At 49.4% G+C, this 20,298-nt stretch overlaps 5 protein-coding genes across 5 annotated transcripts; 2 read left to right on the top strand and 3 right to left on the bottom strand.

Moving 5' to 3' along the window:
- Nucleotides 1-803: 803 nt before the first annotated feature.
- On the top strand, nt 804-2,771 carry FVEG_01954 (hypothetical protein; the record flags this gene model as incomplete). Its single annotated transcript, XM_018888990.1, has 1 exon — nt 804-2,771. One exon carries the CDS (start codon nt 804-806, stop codon nt 2,421-2,423), a length of 1,620 nt encoding a protein of 539 aa, XP_018745053.1. The 3' UTR covers nt 2,424-2,771.
- Nucleotides 2,772-3,304: 533 nt separating this feature from the next.
- Nucleotides 3,305-5,774, top strand: FVEG_01955 (ethanolaminephosphotransferase). Its single transcript, XM_018888991.1, has 3 exons — nt 3,305-4,175; nt 4,234-4,376; nt 4,427-5,774. Exons 1-3 carry the CDS (start codon nt 3,868-3,870, stop codon nt 5,215-5,217), a joined length of 1,242 nt encoding a protein of 413 aa, XP_018745054.1. The 5' UTR covers nt 3,305-3,867; the 3' UTR covers nt 5,218-5,774.
- On the bottom strand, nt 5,486-7,759 carry FVEG_01956 (hypothetical protein). The gene is made up of 3 exons (XM_018888992.1): nt 7,110-7,759; nt 6,640-6,920; nt 5,486-6,508 (listed from the first exon to the last, which is right to left on the bottom strand). Exons 1-3 carry the CDS (start codon nt 7,233-7,235, stop codon nt 6,004-6,006), a joined length of 912 nt encoding a protein of 303 aa, XP_018745055.1. The 5' UTR covers nt 7,236-7,759; the 3' UTR covers nt 5,486-6,003.
- Nucleotides 7,760-10,251: 2,492 nt separating this feature from the next.
- FVEG_01957 (aspartyl-tRNA synthetase) lies at nt 10,252-12,901 on the bottom strand. Its single transcript, XM_018888993.1, has 3 exons — nt 11,549-12,901; nt 11,035-11,478; nt 10,252-10,982 (listed from the first exon to the last, which is right to left on the bottom strand). Exons 1-3 carry the CDS (start codon nt 12,632-12,634, stop codon nt 10,749-10,751), a joined length of 1,764 nt encoding a protein of 587 aa, XP_018745056.1. The 5' UTR covers nt 12,635-12,901; the 3' UTR covers nt 10,252-10,748.
- Nucleotides 12,902-13,011: 110 nt separating this feature from the next.
- On the bottom strand, nt 13,012-18,380 carry FVEG_01958 (regulatory associated protein-mTOR). The gene is made up of 3 exons (XM_018888994.1): nt 17,642-18,380; nt 13,756-17,354; nt 13,012-13,693 (listed from the first exon to the last, which is right to left on the bottom strand). Exons 1-3 carry the CDS (start codon nt 18,014-18,016, stop codon nt 13,477-13,479), a joined length of 4,191 nt encoding a protein of 1,396 aa, XP_018745057.1. The 5' UTR covers nt 18,017-18,380; the 3' UTR covers nt 13,012-13,476.
- Nucleotides 18,381-20,298: the final 1,918 nt, after the last annotated feature.

Below are 20,298 nucleotides of genomic sequence, written 5' to 3'. Positions count from 1 at the left end.
ATGACACATGGGGCCAAAGAATTCGAGTGCTTCTGTAGCCACCACAAGCTCGTTCGTTACAAATTGAATGAAGCATTTGATTTCCCTCTGCTTACCTACTCATGAAACGTAGTGAAGAAGAAAATTATGAAATTCTGCACATTCTGCCGAAAAGAAGCATTTCCACCAAGCCTACAAAGCCGGGTAAATACCTAATCCATCCTAACTCATACATATCTTCAACTTTTGGATCTTGTGGCCAAGTGTTTCGCCAGAATTCTTTGTATGTTCCTCAAATTACATCCGATTTTGGGTATATGGCACCTTCCTGCTCTTGCGAGTTGCGTAGCGTGGGCTGGAGTTAAGAAGGAAGGCGCATACCCTCTGTCTTCCCCGGAGTGCTTCTTGCCAACACCACAACCGATACACTTCTTTCTCTCTCTCCATCCCTCCCTCCCCGCCTCTCTCTCTTCAATCCCGTCTTCCTACCCTCAACTTCGTTTTTATTTCTCCAGCCTGATTCTCTCCACAAGATCGATCACTTGTGTCAAAGTGATGGCAAAGCTGTGAAAGCCCACTCGTTCTTAAACTAGGTATCTTATACTGCACTACGCACATTGGCCACCTCTGCATTTATACAGTCCTTCTCACACTTTTGCAGAAGCATCATTCTGCTGGATATCCCCACGACCTCATCTGCATCCACACTCAGACAGATCTGGACCATCTAGCAAACCCAATCTAACAGGCACCTTCCTTGAATCTCAGAGATACTGATCGTCCTTCCCACCTCCGACGAACAAGATATACCAAGCTGAGCCAGCATGGAGGACCTGTCTTCCCCCATCAGCATCACTTCGTCTACCCCAACTGCTCCAACTTCGGCTTCAAAAGTCACTTACACCACTGCTGGCACCCCGTACAATCCTAGCACTTCTCAGCCACTGCAACCGCCTGCCCGACGCGGTCGCTCTCTCAAGTGGCCTGCTGGTCTCCCTGCAGCTGGGTTATCTCTGCTTCCCAAATCTGTTCTTGCAACTCTGCCCCTCAAAGCTGGATCACGGTCCTCGACTCTTCAGCATTTCAGCCCTCAGACGCCCTACGACAGAGCATCCAGCCCCTTGAACGATACAGACCACAGATGTATCAACATGTCCGCTCAAGTACCCCGAATCGTGCCTTCTGCGACTCCGTCGCCGCTTACGTCCCTTTTCTCCGAAGCTGAACAAGACACGCTTACCGACGTTGAAGCAAGTGAGGAAAGCGACGAAGACTGCGAACTTGGCATGGACCCGTTAATAAATATGACAGTAAAGTCTCTTCACAATCTGGCGTCTTACCCAAACCCCAATCAGAAGCGAGCTCAGAAAGCCCTTCTTCGGGGGCTCAAACCAGCCCTGGGCCTGAAGACGACAACCCGTGTTGATGAGCCTTTGGCTCCCATGACTCATTCCTTTGGACTCCAAGATGCGTCCAACAACAACAACAACAACGCCCTGCCAAGTGTGTTACAGCCACCACAGTTAGAGAAACCTACACTTGGGAGATCTTTCGATGACGCATTCTGGAATTCCCAAGCCAATAAGTCGCCTGGCATTCTCCTTGGCTCATCCCGGAGCTTCAATCGTGCAGTCGGCAGCAATACCGCGCGTGCTCCTGGTATCATGGCTCCTGGCACCGGTGCTCCACGGCCTTTGACTGCCGGCCCCCCTGGTCAACGCCAATATCGACCATCGACCTTCGAGTCAACTTTCAAAGCACTCCACACAAACGTCCCAAGCCAGGATGTCAAGCAGGATGAAGATGAGGACGTTCTTATCATTACTCGGCAGACTCTACGACAAGCAGGTATCAGTAACAGCAGCCTAGCACAGACTACACTGTCGTTTGAAGCAACTGCTTCACAAGTTTCACAAATCGTAGAGGGGTTGGAGGGATTGTCTGCCAATTGCAAAATCACCCGACCAAGTGCACCCACAACCGCCGCGACGCAAGGGTTCCAGTATTTTGCGAAAGGAGCGCCATCCTGGGGCTTAGATACTGCTACAACATCAGCATGCTGGACATCATCGCCCGAGCTCAGCCAGTCTCGATACACATCGGGACCCAGATTCAGAGCACCAAAGGAACTTCAAGCCTACAACAATAAGATCAATCACGCCTGGTACTACGGAGCCGATTTCCTAGTAGCTACACCAAGCGAGATTGCTTTGCAGGTTCAGCCTCCCAAGGGGAAAGGGCAGTTTGGTGCAATTGGGGATGGCCGTCCATCAAAGAAAGGTGAATTCCATCGCCGCATGGAGATTGAAGACGCCAATCGCATGTCAGTGGCCGACCATGCTCGCCCATTGTTCAACATGGCACATGCAAATGTGCAACAATTCATTGAAAGCGAGTGGAACAAGAGCCAGGGACGTGCTACGGTACTACAGGCAACCAAGTAGAGGCTGTTAGTCAGGAAGGAGGTGATTGGCGATGGGAAGGAAATATTTCTCATACGATGCCCCATACACGATAGCATGGAATAGTTTATGAGGAAAAGTATGTGGATTATGACCGCCTTGCGTGACTGTTGCATGGCAGGAAGGTTGGATGCTTTTTGGGATGGGCTCTGACGGAGGCCAGTCACCATGTGAGCGGCGATGTTATACTTACGCGAGAACAACGGCCAAGCAAATGTATTTCGGCCGATCCACGACGTTGGCATTATGGAAAGAACGGGTAACTTAGTAGTCCATAGCCGGCATGCAAAAACGGAATATGATGAACAATTATCATACTTGGAACGGAAACGTTGATCCTCTTGTGACTGACTGGTGGGCAACTGGCTAAGTGCAACATGACCTATACTTATGCGTCTACTTATTATCCCAACTTCTTCTTTCAAAAGGATTACAAGAGTTAGGAACAGAAGTATGTTGATATACACGGGGGTAGTAGCCAGAAAACCTTGATCTCACCATAGATGTTGTGGGACAGGCATCATTGAAAACAAGCTCGCAATCGGGAAAAATCGATAGTCTAACTCGTGATGGTATATCCCGTACCATGGTATCATTGATGCGCTCTCGACTTGTCATGGGATGTTGAATACCTTACCTATACGCACTTGGCGCATGGCCATGATGGCACATGTCAGAAAGTGACAGTGACCAACATTGTTCTTGGGCACGTTGCCTTTTCAAGCTAGCACCAACTTTAGTTTTGAGGAGAAGATGAAGACAATTGAAGGAGAGTGTGAGTGGGTCTCATGACGTTGGTAAGGGGCCTTGTTTTTTTGGGAATCTTATGGAGGTACGGAGTATACTACATAATTTCCTTTCCACCCAGATAACAAGAGTCAAAGAGTTGGGAAAAGCTGAAATTGCAATTACGGAGACGTGTTCTTTTATGTCATTTCGAGATAGACTGTATTTCGGAGACTCTGACTCGGTATTTGATGCCAGATAATGTCAGCTCCATCCCTCCTTACAGTACCCTTATCTTAGCTACCTTACCTTATAGATCGCGTTGGTGTTTCTTCGGCCCACTTCTTTTTACTGCTGCCCTCTTTTCCCTTCTTTCCTTTACCAAGTTCCAAGTCTCTTGATCGTATCCTTTTCCCTTCTTTCTGGGTGCCGGTCCTGAACTACAACCATCGCTTGCTAACTACTTTCTGGCTATTCACTACCACGAGATTCCGTCTTTCTGTGCGCGTTAACGCACGACCCAACAAGAGAGAGGATACAAGTGCAAAGCGGGAATCGGACGAGAAACCTAGATTTTACCCACTCCAACGAGAAAAGGCCACAATATCCGTACCAATCGATAGTTCGGCAGGCCAACCGGAGCACAAGACTGAGAACAAACAACTTTCGCGACAAAGTCAAACAAACGAGATACACAACGATGGTCTACGTACGGCAAAAGGAGCTCCCCGCGCTCCGTGAGTACAAATACTCCGGTGTCGACCATTCACTGCTTTCCAAATATGTTCTAAAGCCCTTCTACACGAAATTCGTCATCAAGTGCTTCCCTATGAGCATGGCACCGAATTTGATCACTCTGACGGGCTTTTCATTCGTCGTTGCAAACTTCTTGACGCTGCTGTGGTATACTCCCACTCTTGACCAAGATTGCCCCGCCTGGGTGTATTATTCTTGGGCACTGGGCTTGTTCCTATATCAAACTTTCGATGCTGTGGACGGAACTCAAGCGTAAGCTTATGACAACCGTATTTACCAGGTGTTGAATATGTGCTGACTAAATCGCCAGGCGCCGAACTCGGCAATCCGGACCTCTGGGTGAACTCTTCGATCATGGGGTAGATGCTTGCAATACCTCGCTTGAGGTTCTTCTTTTTGCTGCTTCTCAGAACATGGGACAGAGCTGGCAGACTGTGGCAGTCTTGTTCGCATGTGAGTCAACACTGGCGGTTCTGTTGGGATGCGTGATGCTAACTTGATAGCCCTCTTGACGTTTTATGTTCAGACATGGGAGACTTATCACACCAAGACTCTCACTCTCGGTATCGTGAACGGACCCGTCGAGGGCGTTCTTGCGATCGTCCTGGTCTTCGTTTTCACTGGCTACGTTGGGGGTGCCCATTTCTGGCAGCAGAGCATGTTTCATACCATCGGTGTGCCTTCCACCATTGGCATCCCATCTTTCATCTACAACCTCACCTTTACCGAGTGGTATCTTATTCAGGGCAGTATTGTTCTTGTCTTCAATACTGTCGAGTCTTCACTCAACGTCATCCGCGCTCGACGTGCCCGTGGTGACCGTTCTCGAGGTGCGCTCCTTGGCCTTGTCCCTTTCTTCAGCATCTGGTCTATGGTGGTTGCCTACCTTTATCTTCAACCCAAGATCCGCGAATGCCATCTCATCCCGTTTGCCCTCTTCGCCGGCCTTGTCAATGCCTACAGCGTCGGGCAGATGATCACTGCTCACCTTGTTCACCTGCGTTTCCCCTACTGGAACGTGCTGGGCCTGCCTCTTGCCTTTGGTGTCATCGACTCATTGGGCCCCATCTTCCAGCGTAACTTAGGGTTTGGCTGGCCCAGCGCTCTTGGCGATAATGTCTACCAAGTGGCTTTCATGTTCATGATGCTCGGAACCGCCGTCGGCGTCTACGGAAGTTTTGTCGTTGACGTTATCGTTACCATCTGCGATTACCTCGACATCTGGTGCCTCACCATTAAGCATCCTCATGTTGAAAACGAAGGTGCTCAGACCAATGGTACAAAGAAGGACTAAATGACTGATATAGACCCACGTCGAAGGGTTTATGGCGGTACAGGGACTCGATCCCCTGGATAGAAGAAGAGTCACATGACAAGACAAACAATTGGGCTCAAAAAATAGAGATGTCGGTAGTTCCATGTTCGAACGGAGTAATGGAAACGCTTCATGCAGCATTGGGAATGAGTCAAGGTATCTAAAGAGGGTTTAAAGGAGGGGCATCGCGATTATTACATATATCAGGGTCGGGCATGTCTTTGATTATTACGGTTTTCGTGTAGAAGTTTTGTATGATTTGTATGAGGAACGGGCTTGGTTCTTGCTTTTTGGAGTTCTGCAGCGTGTTTTTGTATAATGTTGCTGTAGCTTATAGATGCTATTTCTATTCTGCTGTCGATTTTAACAGTATATTAGTCTTCTGCGAACCTGTATGGGCGTATGACCATGTGGAGGCAATACCACCATGGTCTAGGCTTTCAAGATCAAGCCGTTTGAAGGGGACTAAGAAACCTTTTGGAGGAAATATTTAATCATTTTTGCACCTGAATATACTTGACTTTCCAAGATCCTACAGCATGGTCGTGCATGTAGCAGATATTTGCTGCGCGTCTTTCAAAACCTGTCCAAAATTTCTTGGGAGACATACGTAAAAACCTTTGAATACAAAACGCCACGCCAAAAAGCCCCGACGGGCGGGGTATCATCTTCCACCTAGTCTCTTAAAGTAATATACGTCAATCATAATGAAGCCAATCATGTATCCTTTCTTCCAAATTGGCCCTTTTGCGCCTTGCCTTTTACTTAGAGAAGATCATCCGTGCCGCTCGCGACACTCTGTTCGATGGCATTGGTGATTGAACGCTCTGAGAAAACAGGGCCCTGGCCATCACATCTAGCGCAGTTCTTCAGACGCTCGCTGACATCGGCAATATCAACAAGGCCTTTCTTGAACAACTCGTGGGATATGATAAAGTCCCATGTTGCACCGGCAGCTAGGAGACGTTCACCATCGTCTGAGGTAACAATGCGGTGTGAGGGCGACTTATTTGTGTGATTCTGCAAGACGTTGGAGTAGAAGTCGGTGGGTTTGAAGCGCAGAGGCCCGGTTGCAGGCTCTGGAGAGATGGAACCATGGCTCATGCGGGATGTCGCACGAAGGATTTCGTTCTCGGTAGATATTTTCTGGAGATCTCGCTTTAAACGTTCATTCTCGAGGGATGATTGTTGCTGGGCGGCCTCAAGGCCGGCAAGCTTCGCCTCAAGGTCTTTAACATGCTTTTCTTTCCTCTCGCGGAAGGCACGCTGCCTGTACAGCCATATGTTAGCCAAGTATAAAATCGTCGTCATCAAACGCATTTCAAAGTCACAGCAATATTGTATAATGTGAGGTCTTCTCGCAAAATGAAAGGAAAAGGCGGGAGAGGATTGGAGACGTACGCAGCGCGATTCTGTGCTTTCCTCCGAGACTGAGCAGGAGTTAGGTTCTCGTCCTCCTCGCTGGCCCCGCGGGCAACGGACTGCTCGTCAGGAGAGCCATTCCTCAATGAGCCTCCTTGCTGTTGATGGGCTGGGGCCTGAGAAGCATAGCCGGGAGGTGTCGGGGGGCCCGGAAAACCAGAGGCAGGCTGATGAGGGTTTGCACTGAAGCCTTGGGCTGTGGTATAATCGAAAGACTGGAACTGGTCATTTTGACTGGCAGAGAGGGCGTCGTAGTTTTCCTATACGTGCCAAAGCAATATGTCAGCAAAGATGCGCTAATGCTATGAGATAGACGAGCTGCAGGTACAATGTTGAAGATGTGCTTGTGAGGCTCAACATTGCTAGAGTAATGCTCAGGTAAGGAAACGCTAAGGCAGGGCTGCACCGGGGGAGTGGGGGAGATCGCGGAGAAAGGGTCGTTTACTGACAGGCGGGGATGCATTGAAGTCATCGGAGCCGGCGGAATGCGAGTGCGACGGCGTCAGAGGAGGAATCGGCATGAACTGGTGATAGGGCTGAGGGTTGGCAAAGTTGTATTGCCCGGTGAAATCCATCGTGAACCTTCAGAGGTGGTGGTTGAGGTTGAGCGAAGGTTAAACGAAGCAGGTGGAGTAGAGCAGAATCGAATCGAGTAGTTCGATGGGAGTGACTGTGGCCACACAAAATGGAAGAGGAGCCAGAGATGAAAGAGCGTGAGCGCGAATGAACAAAGATGTGATGAGTCAATGCCGGTTTGAAGAGACAGAAGCGCTTCTTGGTTAAAATAGTGGGAGAAGAAGTTGAGGTTGTATGGGGGCTTGGCTGTAGGTTGGTGGATGAATTAACTAAGGTAACGTTAGGTGTGAACGAGCCGGGTGACGCGGGTGGGTGAAGAAGAGAGGTGAAGGTGGAGGTGGAGGTGTGAGGGGGCCAGAAGGAATCAGGTGCAGACCGATTGACCAAGGTGAGATGGATAAGGTAGTGAGCCCCAGAAGCACAGAGCACAAAACACGGACAGGGCAGGGCAGTAGGTCGGACGGAGGAGTACAGTATGGTGGTAGCCTTAATGAAGCATAACGTGCAATGCGTTTCACGAACGGGGGGACGGGAAAGGTTGGGCCTGGGCCCTTTTAAGAAATGGCTGAGACTCTGCGATCTAGGCCGAGCTAAGCGATATGAGGCAAAGCTAGGTGCCAATCATGACTGACACGGCATTTGCCTTTGACGTGCATATTGGCCGTTGTGTATTAGTCGTGCCAAGCCAGGGTCGGATATCAACATCGTGAGCTTCCTAACTCGAGCATTGCAACGGACTTCCAAATGAGAAACATTTCTGGATGATCAAAGGCCTCACAAAGGTTGTCCAGTATCACGGAAAGGGTTCCATGTCGCGTTCCAAGCTAAAGTGTCGCCTAGGAGGAGTTTCGATGGGGGAGCTGCAGCAAGGCGGCCGACGTTGCTGGGCATTTAATTCGTCCCTTATTTCCTTGTCTTTACCCGCCAGCTCAGCGCTCTTGAGTTATCTCCCTGGAGCCCGATGGTTGTGCAGACGTGAAGGGCAAGTCGTGAGTTAGCCCACGAGCTTGAGGCTAGAAAAATGCGTCTCCTGCACATGCAAGCAGGGCTACCTTGAACAGCAAGCAACGTTGACGCAGTAATTAGTGGGAGCGGTGCACACTGATCAGACAGACAGACAGACAGACAGATCCCTTGACACATTGTTCTTATCAGCTGGTATCTTAATTCCATTTCGTGTACCACCACTTTCAACTGCAGAACACAGTAGTTTCCTGAGTTTCTGAAGTCTGTGCTAGCGCCAAGTTGACATCCAATGTTAGTCAGACAACTCTCGGCTCAGACATATGAACGGCCTCAGAACCTGGAACAAACAACCTACGGACAGACCTGACATAACCGACTCCACTGGCCAGCGTGGTTCTAGCAAACTTCAAAGGTTCCGTCTAATGCACAATGGTAAAAATAAACTGTTGCCTGATCCCCATCGCGGTTCTCTTTTCTCCTTCTGTCCCCGAGCGAGGCCTGGTGGGTCGTTGGAGTGTAGGTAAGCATTTCGAGGTCGTCTTTCACATGGGGGTTCAAAAGGATCTGCGCTTAACATATCAAGATCGTATAAGCCAAGATATCCCATATCTATGTATCTCCCTCTAACTTATTACACGCTCCGAATTTGTTCGGGATTTCATCGACTTTGCGCAGTCCTGACACTTCGGTTTCCCTTGCCTAATCCGGCAATATCGTGCTCCAGACAGTATATCCATTTATCAATGGAAAACGACCTACCTCAACAACGCCATGAATGCATCTCGCAAACCTCTTAACGACCTTCTCATTCCCAGCCTTACTAGGACAACTGCTGAAGCCCCTTCGGCCCTATTTGCACAAACAGACCCGTAATTTGATCTAGTATGTTCAGCCTGGTCAAGCGCTCTCGATACAACGGACAACAACTTCATCAAGCGAAGCCACATCTGCATCCGACTCTGCTTAGTCGGCCGCCCGCCCGCATTGCCCGCCCGCTTAAGCAAGAGACCCTCAAGAGACCCCCGACTGCTCCCGTAACACAATGGAGAGCTTGAGCACTAGAATTTTTTGAGCCGTCTCTGCTCGCTTGCGCGTGGTTCGGCCGGAGTTCTGTGCTCTCTTGGCAACTTCTCCCAACCTTCGCCGGGTTTGTTTGGGGAAGATATATACAAACTCGGCCCATAGAATCCGCGCATGAGAGTGAGATATCAGGGTTGGAGGGGGATAACTACGGCACAGCTGTCGAATTGGTGTGTTGTTGATAATTCGCCATGGCCTCCAGAATCATTAGAACTGCGAGTAAAGTAGTTTGGCTCCTGTACGCAACCTAAATGATATGTCAAGTAAGGTAGTCAGCAACCGCACCCACAGTCTAAAGACATTCGCTCCGTTTAGGTGCTTACTGACTTATCATCGCTAGCACATGGAAGTCTGTCTGTGTAACTAATAATACAGCACCCAGGCGCAGCTTCGCGCATCCCCTGCTGGACCCGTCGGGTTTTTCTGTCTCCAGGATTTGTCCTGGGATGGTCAATTCTTTTTGGGTAGTTAAGTGGTATCCTAAGACCCTTGGTACATGATATATGCAGTCCAAGGTCGCAATGCCTTTTCCCATGGAATTGAATCCCGACGCTTCTCTCCCAGAAATCGGACTCAGATGTTGCACCCACGATATGATAACCTAGGGTATCCATCTGGCGGGCGCAGCTTTGTGTAGGTAGGTGCATGCTAATGCAACTCGCAATTTGTCAAACGTGGGGAGCAATCAACTTGGATCTTACGCACCCTCCGGAGCAAAACCCGTACATAAGGTAGATCCCGCACTCGCTCACCTAAAGCCCCAGGGAGATGGGTGGGTGCTGCCCGCCAGCCCTCTTCACCATTCCGACTTTTATCACACCTTGGAGACTTACCTAGGGTAACATTGAGATGAGAGATTTGCATTTAGGTATCTACGTGTTGTCACCACACAACACCAATGGCCGGGTACCTTAGCCACTGTGCCTAGAATGTGATGAACGGATTGTTGTCGGTGCCGTTATTCCCGACCTGCACAATCATCATACTCACGTATGTGATATTGATCCACGAAGCTAATGTAAGTCAGATGGCCAGGTGACTAACTCTTGAGCTTTAAGCGAGCCCAACTTGGCACTGCTGAAACTCAATTGTTCCATTTGCGGAGTAGCTTCTTTCCAGCAGACCAACCGAGCCTTGTTATCTCATACCTAAACCTGGGACACTTGAATCTCACAAGCCCTTGATGTTGACGTTCTACATATGTTTGCTTCTTCTTACTCACAGTTTCACTCGTTAAATTCTGTTTAATACAAAAGAGTCATCGCGAGCTTGCAATACAATCCCGTTTTGACCTAGGTTACACAAACGGGGAACTTCTTGGCTGGGATATTCAATCTTTTTTTTTAGTCATAATCCCAGGAACTGTCTGTAGTGTTGTCTCTTGTTCTCCAGTCTCCCTTTCTCATCTGAGTTTTAGTAGTTCTCATATTCTAGAAATCATACAGCTTCTAGATCGTTTCAACTTCTTAAGGCAAGAGTCTCTTGGGTGTACGAGGATAATAGCTTGCCAAGTGCACGCTTGGAAGGTTCAAATACCACGCAACCACACGGTCCAAGCCAATACCACCGCCACCGTGAGGAGGAACACCGGCACTGCGGAAAATGTCGACATACTCTTTGATGCCTTGGCTTTTAGGATCGATACCCTTTGTACGAATTCGTGCTTCCAGGGTCTCCGGAACGTGAATACGTTGACCACCCTATTGAGCAAGTTAGTGACGACTAGAAAAATGATATATGAGAGTGACATACGGAAAGAATCTCTTGTCCACGCATAAAGAAATCGAATGCATTAGTAACCTTGGGGTTCTCGGGATCCTCCAGAGCATAGAAAGGTCGAGCACCCTCAGGGAACTTGTCAAGCACGTAGAAGTCGGTGTTGTACTTTTCCCGGATAAGAGCACCCAGTGCCTTTTCTTGTGGTGTACTCATGTCCTCTTCATCGGAGACATTGCGGTACTCCTCCGGTCCCTCAGCTCTGAGCAGCGCCTGACCCTCAGCGAATGTAAGGCGAACCTCCTTACCAGGCTGGGGCAAAAGAAAGTCCTCAGAAGGGTAAACTGTTCGAACAAGAGCAATCTGCTCGGCACATCGCTCCTGAAGCCCTCGGAAGATATGAAGAAGAACCCCCTCGAGCATGTCACGGACTTCGTGGTAATGATCCTCGATTTCCATCTCAAGATCAAGACCGGTGAACTATTGATGCAGGTCAGCACTGTCCTCTGTGTAAACGAGGGAGTTTGGTAGGGCAAATAGGGATATTTACTTCTGTCATGTGTCTAGGGGTGTTGGAGTTCTCAGCTCGAAATACAGGTCCGATGCACAAAACACGCTTCCGGCCACCAGCAATCTCGTACTGCTTGTAAAATTGGGGAGATTGGGCCAAGTAAGCCTGCTTGTCAAAGTAAGGCATGCCAAACACGTTGGATCCTCCTTCAGAGGCAGCTCCAATAAGACAAGGCGCCTCAAATTGGACAAAGTCGCGAGCCTCAAGGTACTCGACAAAAAGCTTACGAACAGCTAGTCGTACATCGGCGATGGCTTGCTGAACAGGAGCTCGTTTGTGCATAACGGGGTTGTTCAAATGAGTTGCCATGCTGGCACCAGGGACGTTCTCAAGGGTTAGATTGTCAACGCCTTCCTTAACCTCCTCCACAGGGCCACCAGCGTCTTCATCGTCAAAGTTGGTGACAGGCCGGTTGGCAACAGCAAGACCCATGCCAAGAACTTGAGGGCCAGGGCTGATAACGTAGCACTTGGCGATATGTAGCTCGTAATTGGAGACCTTCACACTCTTGACTGGCTCCTGGGGCTTCACAACCTTAGCTTCGACAAGAATGTAGCCTTCTAGATTCAGACTACCAATCCACTTGACCATCTGCTTAGAGACAGGCGTGCCTTCACTGCTGGCAGCGACGACACCCTGGATAGCCCAGTCACGCTCCTCACGAAGCTCAACAAAGGCCATCTTAGCACCTTGCATGCGCGCATTCTGGATCCACGCACGAAGCTTGATGGTCTTGCCGAGATGTTCATCGCTCAGGTTTCGAAGCTTGACTCGCTCTGCGTCGATCTTGGTAAGATGAGTGGAATCTCCATAGTTGTCTTTAGCGAGGTCTTCGGTGTTTCCAGCAGCAGCCTTTGCAGCAGACTGTCGGGCTTCGTGTTCAGCAGCTCGGCGTGCCTTTTCAGCTTCCTTCTTAGCCTTCGCCTCAGCCTTCTTCAATGCCTTCTTTGAAGGGCCAGCCTCTCCGCCTTCGACGGCTTCACCACTAGCGGCGGGAGACTGGTCGGCGGGAGCCTGGTCAGCGGGAGGGGGGGCAGCAGCTTGCTCAACAGGGGCGTCGGCCATGGTGAAGCTACTCGAATATGTGTTTTGTAGGCGTTGGGTTTCGTTCTCGCGCAATCACTTTGTGTCGGTTGAAGACGGACGGTTGATATAGAAACACGCGATTGGAAGTGTTTCGATATGACCAAAGCTAGGGGAAGGCTCGCAACGAGACCGGACTGGAATCAGGAGATAGTAACGATGGTGACTGTGTCGGTGGGAGAAAATAAGGTGACGCATAAAAATATGAAATGGTGGTTGCCCATCAGTCAGGCCGCGCAGCGGGGTTCCTGCCCCGCCATACCAATCCATTTCAACTGCGGCGTCATGGTGGGGTTATCCAAGCACCGTCGTCTTCAACATCTGACGGACAGGACCTTATTAACCCCAGCATGTCGATCCAAAGAAAATGCCCTCGGAACCATTGCTCTGCTTTTTAGTGTCCATACACGCAAAGACCATAAGGCCCAGGCTCTCAAATTAGAAGCTATTCATATTAAGTTTACCATACAACTCTCCAATGTCCCATCCTATATTCTGACGAAACCATTTCCGCCCAACATCGCTTAACTTGACAACGCTGACGGGATGTACCCGTTGTGGAAAGGGATTCGCTTCGTCCTGGGCCTCCATCGCCTCGCTTGTCTTGCATACTCCTAAACGCCGGTGCCGAAAGAAATCCTGGATGATATGATATGCAACCTATACAGCTAACGTTGCCACCCCTTTCAACCCCACATCCGTATCCCCATGTTTCGAGTCCTGAATGACACCCTTTCTCCATGGTCCGGGCGATCAATACATCCCGCCTCATCTGTCCTCTTCTGTGGGTATTACTATAAGCGGAACCTGCCGCCCCAAGGACGCTAGCTTGGGTGCAGAGACTCCGATTTCTCGCAAGTGAACAAGTTGATATGTTGATCACCTCGTGCAGCACATCCAAGAATTGGCCGATGAGGGTGAAATGCAGTGGCCGATATAGGTGAGCTGCGGTTCTGTTGCAGAAAACTTGAATAGGGCTCAACATTCGAAAGCTCATGCCCATCAAGATTAAAGACCTTTACTGCGTGGGCTGATGTACCCCTGTCGATCAAGTTAGCTCTAGTCCTTGTGATTCATGCTTCTTGCGCTGAACCAATACTTACACTGCAAAGACTGGTAAATGTTCATGAGTGCTGGCGGTTCTAAGTGTGTCTCGTGTCGTTTGGAATGAGTGCAGCGGCTTATCCATGCGAATATCCCAGATTTTGACTTTGCCATTTCTGCTTGCACTCACGAGCTCGCGTTGTCCGCCGCGCTGCATATGCACGCTCTTGATCCATTGTCGATCTGACTCATCCTTCCATTTGCGCACCATGGACTCTTGAGGCCGATTTCTGGTGTCAAAAACTCGAACGGCACCGTCGCCGAAGCCGGCCACAAACATATTACCCGTCATTTGATCGGATGTGAGCGAAGTCACGCAGGAACCCGAGCGTGCTGGGATATCCATGACACACGTCTCGTAAGCGGCATACCACACTCGAATTACCCGGACATCACCAGCAACAAGGACTCGACCAGTGACTTGTTGCCAGTCGAACACCATACCAGAATTGACGTTACTAGGGACCATGTGTGTCAAGGCACGCCAGGATGATGCAAGTTCAATGGCTCGATCCGATTCGTAGTTGCGATAAACTCTGATCACACCGTCAGATGATCCTGTCAGTAACATCGCCTGGTCGTCTTCGTTGATGAACTTCATGTCGCTGATTTTTGATCCTTCTGGATTACCGTTACTGAAACGGCTCAATCGTCCTTGCTTCTTCCAGTCCCATACGTAAACAGTGTTGCCATCGTCCGCTACAGCAAGATGATCTTCGAATTGATGGAAGGTCATCTTAGCGGGTTGAGCACCATTGTTGATGATCCCAAGTTGATTATTCCATTTGTGACTTCCCGCTTGTTGCTTCAATGGCTGAGTTTCTCTGATAATGGTTTCATTCCGAGCTCTTCGCCAAAGACGCTCATTGTATTCGGTACTTCCAGGCTCATCCGCCTCACTCGGCTTCATCTGTGGTTCACGGAAATACTCAATTGACCATTCCAGGAATTTGCTTTTGAGAGGCAGTACAGGAGGCTTCATCAGATCCCGCTCTTTGTATGCGCCTGAATAGGGCTCATGCGCAACATTGTATTGAGCCAGCGATGATGGTCGATCGTTTTGCTCTGCAGGCACCGGTATTTGGTTCGGCGTGAGTTTCAGAGATGGTGATCGGGGCAAAGTCGGGGTCGTTGGTCTTGATTTGTCCTCGTTGGTTACCAGTGATGGAAAAAGCAGGCTCGCAGTTCGACGAAGGAGTCCTGGTGAGGGTAAAGGCTGCGAGTTAGAAGTGCCGGGAGAATTGTTTCGCTGGCTTGCACTCGGAGTATGCTTGTGTGCCGTCCTTGCCGTACGCTTTCGGATTTCGGCCATGACCAGCTGCGTCTGAACTCCGACTTTTGAGCTGAGTAGCGCGTTGTGAACAAAGTCTACAACGATAGTCGCTTCGCGCTGTACCTCAGGATGAGGATCCACACTGAGAACGAGAGCCAGCTTCCACAATGCCATATACACTGTGTTATGAGATAGACCATGGGCCATTGGCTTGATGGTACCATCCTTGTTGCGATTATCCGGTCTTGCGTAATGCAAGCCCATCTTGTGTTCCTGGCCGTCATCCTGGGGAGGGAATATGAGATACTCCTTCTCCTCAACCAGTTGTTCGTAAGCTGCGACTAGAAACTTGCTCTCAAAGCGAATAGCAAAATGAGAAAGAAACACAATGAACTCCTTGCGGACCATTGGGCTTCCATCATTACCCATGTCGAGTATCGTCCATGCAATAGACTCCTCAATACGGGCCACTTCCTCTGTCAGATCAGGAATTCCCAAAAATGTAGTCATGGCATGGATCATCGCTGCCCGAACCTCGCAACAAGGATCTCTCACGAGATAAGCAAGCTTGACATATGCATTCTCCCTGATTCCCCGCCACTTGGCCTCTGGAAGGTCTTGCCAAAGCTGGCTTATACAGAGACAAGCCCACTGGCGCAGAAGAGGGTTCTCTTCATTTTGAAGATGAGTTAAACAATATGACATGATCTCTGTTTGGTTACAGACCATTTGTCCATTCTTGTAATCCTTGCATAGCATAGCGAGAATAAAAGCGCACATTGCCTTGTGCTCGTCGCTGTCAACAACAGGCAATCCTTCGGAGGGTTTCAGAATCTGTGCAAAATAGCTATAGCCGCTATCTTTGATGAGGTCCTGCTGGCAAGAAAGGTCCACTGCGATCAGACGAGCCCAAATGAAGACCATAACTGGCTTCAGCTCGGCCGCAGCCGACTGCAAGAGTTTGAGGACATAAGGGAAAATGCCTATACTGAGGGCGAGCTGAACAGACCACGGGCCTAGGTCAAGAAACCGGCCGAGTAAGATAAGAGCACGAACCCGATGTTGCTGGCTGAGCAGTACCTGGAGCACAACCGGCAGCTGGTCGGGGGACTTTTGAGCCATCGCATCGCCTCTCGTAAGATAAACATCGAAAGCAGTAAGCTGTTCTGTGAAGAATGTTGAATTTTGATATTCATAATCAAAGCCTTCGGTCTCTTTCTTTTCAAGCATGGGCAGCTGAGCCAATGCCATGTCAACAGCTAGATCCCAGGTCTCCCACAATGGATGTTGGTGGGTGTCGGGTAGCTTAGGATAAGACTGAGGATGGCATCCATAGACCGTCATAACGCGTTGGGCAAGAAGAAAATTGCGGAACAGCGCTGCCACCATCAAGTCTTGTCGAAAGAATTTCCGGAAGAGATCACGAGGCAGTGTTGTCCACGCAATGCTGTCTGTGATAGCAGTGAAGATCCAATTGAGTTCTCCCAGTGGTGTTCGCCGCTCCTGCAGGCGACCAGGTAGTTTTTTGGCCCGCTCTGGGCTGATGTTGGTCTTGAGAGGGTTCTGTAGAACGAAGAACCACAGAGCCATCTCAATGGGAGTGGTGAGGCAAGCTGTGAACAGGTCAGCAGGCAAAAGAGGGTTTGTCGGGAGGTTCTCTTTGACAGCGCAGGCTGCCAGATGAATATAGGGCCTGAAGTTAGTTTTCGTGTAGTTTGGGTCACGCTCTGCGGCCTCCTCTTCCTCTTCTTCATGCTTCTCAACAAATCGATGGTAGTTGTTGAGAATGTTGCCGGCTTCAGAGCAATCCCAGACAAAGATGGTGGGAGCTTGAAGCCAATGTTGCAGGTCGTACAGCGATACAGGGATGTATTGAGTGTAATTCTTATTAAAAACCCAGATTTCGCCTGATGCGGTTGGCTTGGGCACGCCGTGACCGTTGTAGTGAAGCAAAACACGTTCGTCCTTCGCATTTCTCCGTAATGAGATGCAGAATTTCTTTGTCTCCTCGACGGATGGATCGAGGTATTGTTTGTACCGCGCTCTTATCGCAAGTGTCTCGTACTGCGCCTGAAGTGACTTGCCGATATTCTCGAGGGCTTTCTGTATCGGAGGTATTGTGGGATCTGTCCATGCCTCGAGCTTCGCACCTGGGTTGGTCTTGAGCTGGTCGGGAGGTTCAACTCCTATATTCAAACACACCGCGAGGGCTGCAGACACTGTTTTTAACCTGTCTCTCTGCCGCCAATCTTGAAGTTCGTATTGCAGTGGTTTAGGTTTGCCTGTCGTCTCATGTCGCTTATCGGTAAAATACATATACCAGTTCTGAGGGCATAATTAGCTAGGTGAACCTAAGGCAACATAAATATCGTGCGAGAATGGTCTCGCAGCCAGGCCATGGATCTATATCTCTGGGACTGATGCAGAAGACACCTAACAGGTGATCAAATTGCCGGGAGGCTCGAAGCTAATGCCCGAGGTACTTGTTTCCATGTGCCACGGCATACTACAGCCAGGGTTCTTTATCTTGCGACTGTCGAGCATAATACAGAGGCTTGATGTATCCGAGATGACTAACCAGCAAATTGACATTATTGAGAGGGAAAACTCACATTCGCCAGCTGGGAAATGATGTCCTCCGATTGATAATGATCCTCAAACCCATGTCTAGCACCCCATTCGGGTATGTCATCTTCTGTTGGCTCAGGCTCTTCCATCGCCCGGGGCGCGTAGTCACTCTTCGACCGGAGGAGCATTGGCTTGGCAGGCCGCGTTTTCTGGTGATGCTCGATGTCGTCTCTTGTCTCTAGCGCTATGCTTCCGTTGCGCCGGTTTGGCGCGCTCAACGGTCGTTGATCGTCGTCGTCGCTCCTGGTAGCATCATTCGATGTTGAACGGCCGTTCACCCTGGGTCGCGTTGCCGAGGCAGCTCCGTTGGGCTCAACGGTAGGCGCAGAGGTGCCGTTCATGTCGGATCGCAGCGCCATGACGCCCGAATAACCGTAAAATTGTCGCGATCGACTCAGGTAGTTGGTTGTGGCCGAGATGCGCAGGTTGCCGTGACGGGGGCGGGTTGAAATGTCTAGCGTTGGTGGAGGAGCTTACAGTGAAGCGGGTTTGGCTGGCTGAGTAGGTGTAAATATGTGGAGGAAGTGACGTTTATTGGAACGACACAGCTGTCATGGCCCTCTGTGTAGCTCAAGCCGGCATTGCGGATGATAGCCCTCTATTTGAGCCTGTTTCACTATTAGTTGATCACTGCGCTTAGGTGTAGAATACCAAAAAGCAGTTGGAGGGCTTTCGACTGAGGTTGGGAGAGAGCCAATGACGAGGTCCAAAGTTCGTTGGCGGCTGACCAGAATAAAGGCAGAAATTAAGAATTCCTAAGTTAGTAGGTACACCATCTAGTTCCGTTAAGTTAGTGCTGGCTTGTTCACATCCACACAAAGGCAGCCCGCATACAGTAAAGCCAATAAATCGTAGTTAGTATGATTTGAATATCTCTAGAGTTTTTATTTTTATTTTTATTTTTAAAAAAAGGTCTGTCTACGCGCAACAGCACTGTTGTTGGACATTCGAATGCTTGAACGCTGACCAATGTAAGGTTTGGTATGGACATAGGGTAATTGATGTTCTTGTTACTTACCGACTAGCCGACCTCACCTAAGGTGATGGGTCTTACTGGGCCCGGCTCCAATTGAAACTCTGGATGGCCGGCTAGAGGGCGTAAGAAAACCTCCGATCTCAAAGCAAGGTGCTAAACGCACCTAAACTCCAATAGGTACTCCATAGTGTAATGTTCAACAAACACCATATACTGAGCCAACCCAAGTCATTCTATCATTTAGGATAGAGGGCTAAAGTTTTCTTAGTTTACCTGGCCAGCCCATTACATGAGGTGGGCTGAAGTACCCTAGCAAGCCATAACACTAGGTACCTACAGACAAGATGGCTGCACGTGATCACCATGTGGCTCGTTAGTCCCCCGAGCTCGCTGAGGTTTTTTCTCCCCTCACTCATAAATCCAATACCGCCGCCACGACTGTACGATGCAGAAGACATGATGTATGCTTATCTATCTGACGCTTATGTGTAAATGTTGTGTTAGTTTCAGTTGTAATGGCTCATGGTCTTGTCATTAGTAACACCAAGATGGATAATCGATACCTTTGAACGCAGACCAAATATTGATTGGAATTTAAAGAAACCCCAATAGCTGGGCAGCAGGGTATGTTTCTTTGAATTATACTAGCATCCAAAATCAGCATGTAGAAACATCGAATGTTTGCTGTCACAAGGAATGATCTCGCTCGTATCGGCCAAACAAGCTGATCTACCGGGATGATATAAGTCCTCCTGAGAGCTGAGAACTTTGCGGGATTGCGGCGGAAGCCAGAACGATCGATCCAAGTATCCTTTCGAGTCTAACTGGGTCTGAGGCTGTAATGTGTGGGATCTGCCGACCACCACGAAGTAAGGTTGCCAGGTATCTGTTAAAAAATGTTGCGGAGTGTGCGTTTCGCTGAATTACTCCGGGTTGCGAGAAACATCTTCATTGATACTGTACAACCCATACCTACCTCACTCCCTCCGTACAGGAGCCTCAGGGGGCAAGAAAACACCGAACCTTAATGTAAGGTGTCAAAATAAACCTAGCAAAGACTCCCCTAAATTTAGGCTAGATTTACCTAGGTATTTTCATCATTTAGGGTCAAGGTCCTGAGTTTTCTTTCCTCCCCCACAGGAGGTACCTGAGTACCTACCTGGTGAGTGCTCCATACCTTAGGTGTTAGCCTTAACAAGCCGCTACTACGGAGTATGTTAACGAGGTGCCGGATTTCCACCCCTTTATTTCTTTAATTACATCGTTCATTCGAGAGGGAACTCGGTGGGGCTAAGCCAGAGGGGAGAACTTAGGAAGTAGAGAACTGAGAAGTAAGGTAGGCAATTTACCTTGGCGTGCGTAGGCCGTTGGGTTTGACGATGTTAGCGCCCGAGAAACATGAAACCACATCCTGGCCACCCAATAAGGAAAAGGTATCCTACGTTAGTGGACGGGCAGACTTTGTGATTCCAATTCTCCAGGGACGAGGAAACAAAGCTTTAAGACTACCTAGTCGTTAGGTGTGCAGTAAGGGGGGTGGGTTGAAGTCTGATTGGCGAATATGGGAGTACGGAGCACGTACTTGGTGTTGCTTCCTTCTGAAGGCCAACCCTAGAAGCTGAGCATTTATCTGGTATAAGGTGAGTGATGTGATGTTCAATACCC

This window comes from Fusarium verticillioides, chromosome 6, assembly GCF_000149555.1.
Source record: "Fusarium verticillioides 7600 chromosome 6, whole genome shotgun sequence".
NCBI lineage: Eukaryota > Fungi > Ascomycota > Sordariomycetes > Hypocreales > Nectriaceae > Fusarium > Fusarium verticillioides.
This window is presented reverse-complemented; position numbering and strand designations above follow the sequence as displayed.

Coding starts and splice junctions, on each gene's coding strand:
- FVEG_01956 (XM_018888992.1), bottom strand. CDS start 7,235: ATGGATTTCACCGGGCAATACAACTTTGCCAACCCTCAGCCCTATCAC. Junction 6,921..7,109: donor ACTTCAATGCATCCCCGCCT/GTCAGTAAACGA, acceptor TGGCACGTATAG/GAAAACTACGACGCCCTCTC. Junction 6,509..6,639: donor AAAGCACAGAATCGCGCTGC/GTACGTCTCCAA, acceptor ATGGCTGTACAG/GCAGCGTGCCTTCCGCGAGA.
- FVEG_01958 (XM_018888994.1), bottom strand. CDS start 18,016: ATGGCGCTGCGATCCGACATGAACGGCACCTCTGCGCCTACCGTTGAG. Junction 17,355..17,641: donor TCATTTCCCAGCTGGCGAAT/GTGAGTTTTCCC, acceptor TTATGCCCTCAG/AACTGGTATATGTATTTTAC. Junction 13,694..13,755: donor CATTTACCAGTCTTTGCAGT/GTAAGTATTGGT, acceptor CTTGATCGACAG/GGGTACATCAGCCCACGCAG.
- FVEG_01957 (XM_018888993.1), bottom strand. CDS start 12,634: ATGGCCGACGCCCCTGTTGAGCAAGCTGCTGCCCCCCCTCCCGCTGAC. Junction 11,479..11,548: donor CCCCTAGACACATGACAGAA/GTAAATATCCCT, acceptor CTGCATCAATAG/TTCACCGGTCTTGATCTTGA. Junction 10,983..11,034: donor GTGGACAAGAGATTCTTTCC/GTATGTCACTCT, acceptor CTTGCTCAATAG/GGTGGTCAACGTATTCACGT.
- FVEG_01955 (XM_018888991.1), top strand. CDS start 3,868: ATGGTCTACGTACGGCAAAAGGAGCTCCCCGCGCTCCGTGAGTACAAA. Junction 4,176..4,233: donor GCTGTGGACGGAACTCAAGC/GTAAGCTTATGA, acceptor CTAAATCGCCAG/GCGCCGAACTCGGCAATCCG. Junction 4,377..4,426: donor TGTGGCAGTCTTGTTCGCAT/GTGAGTCAACAC, acceptor CTAACTTGATAG/CCCTCTTGACGTTTTATGTT.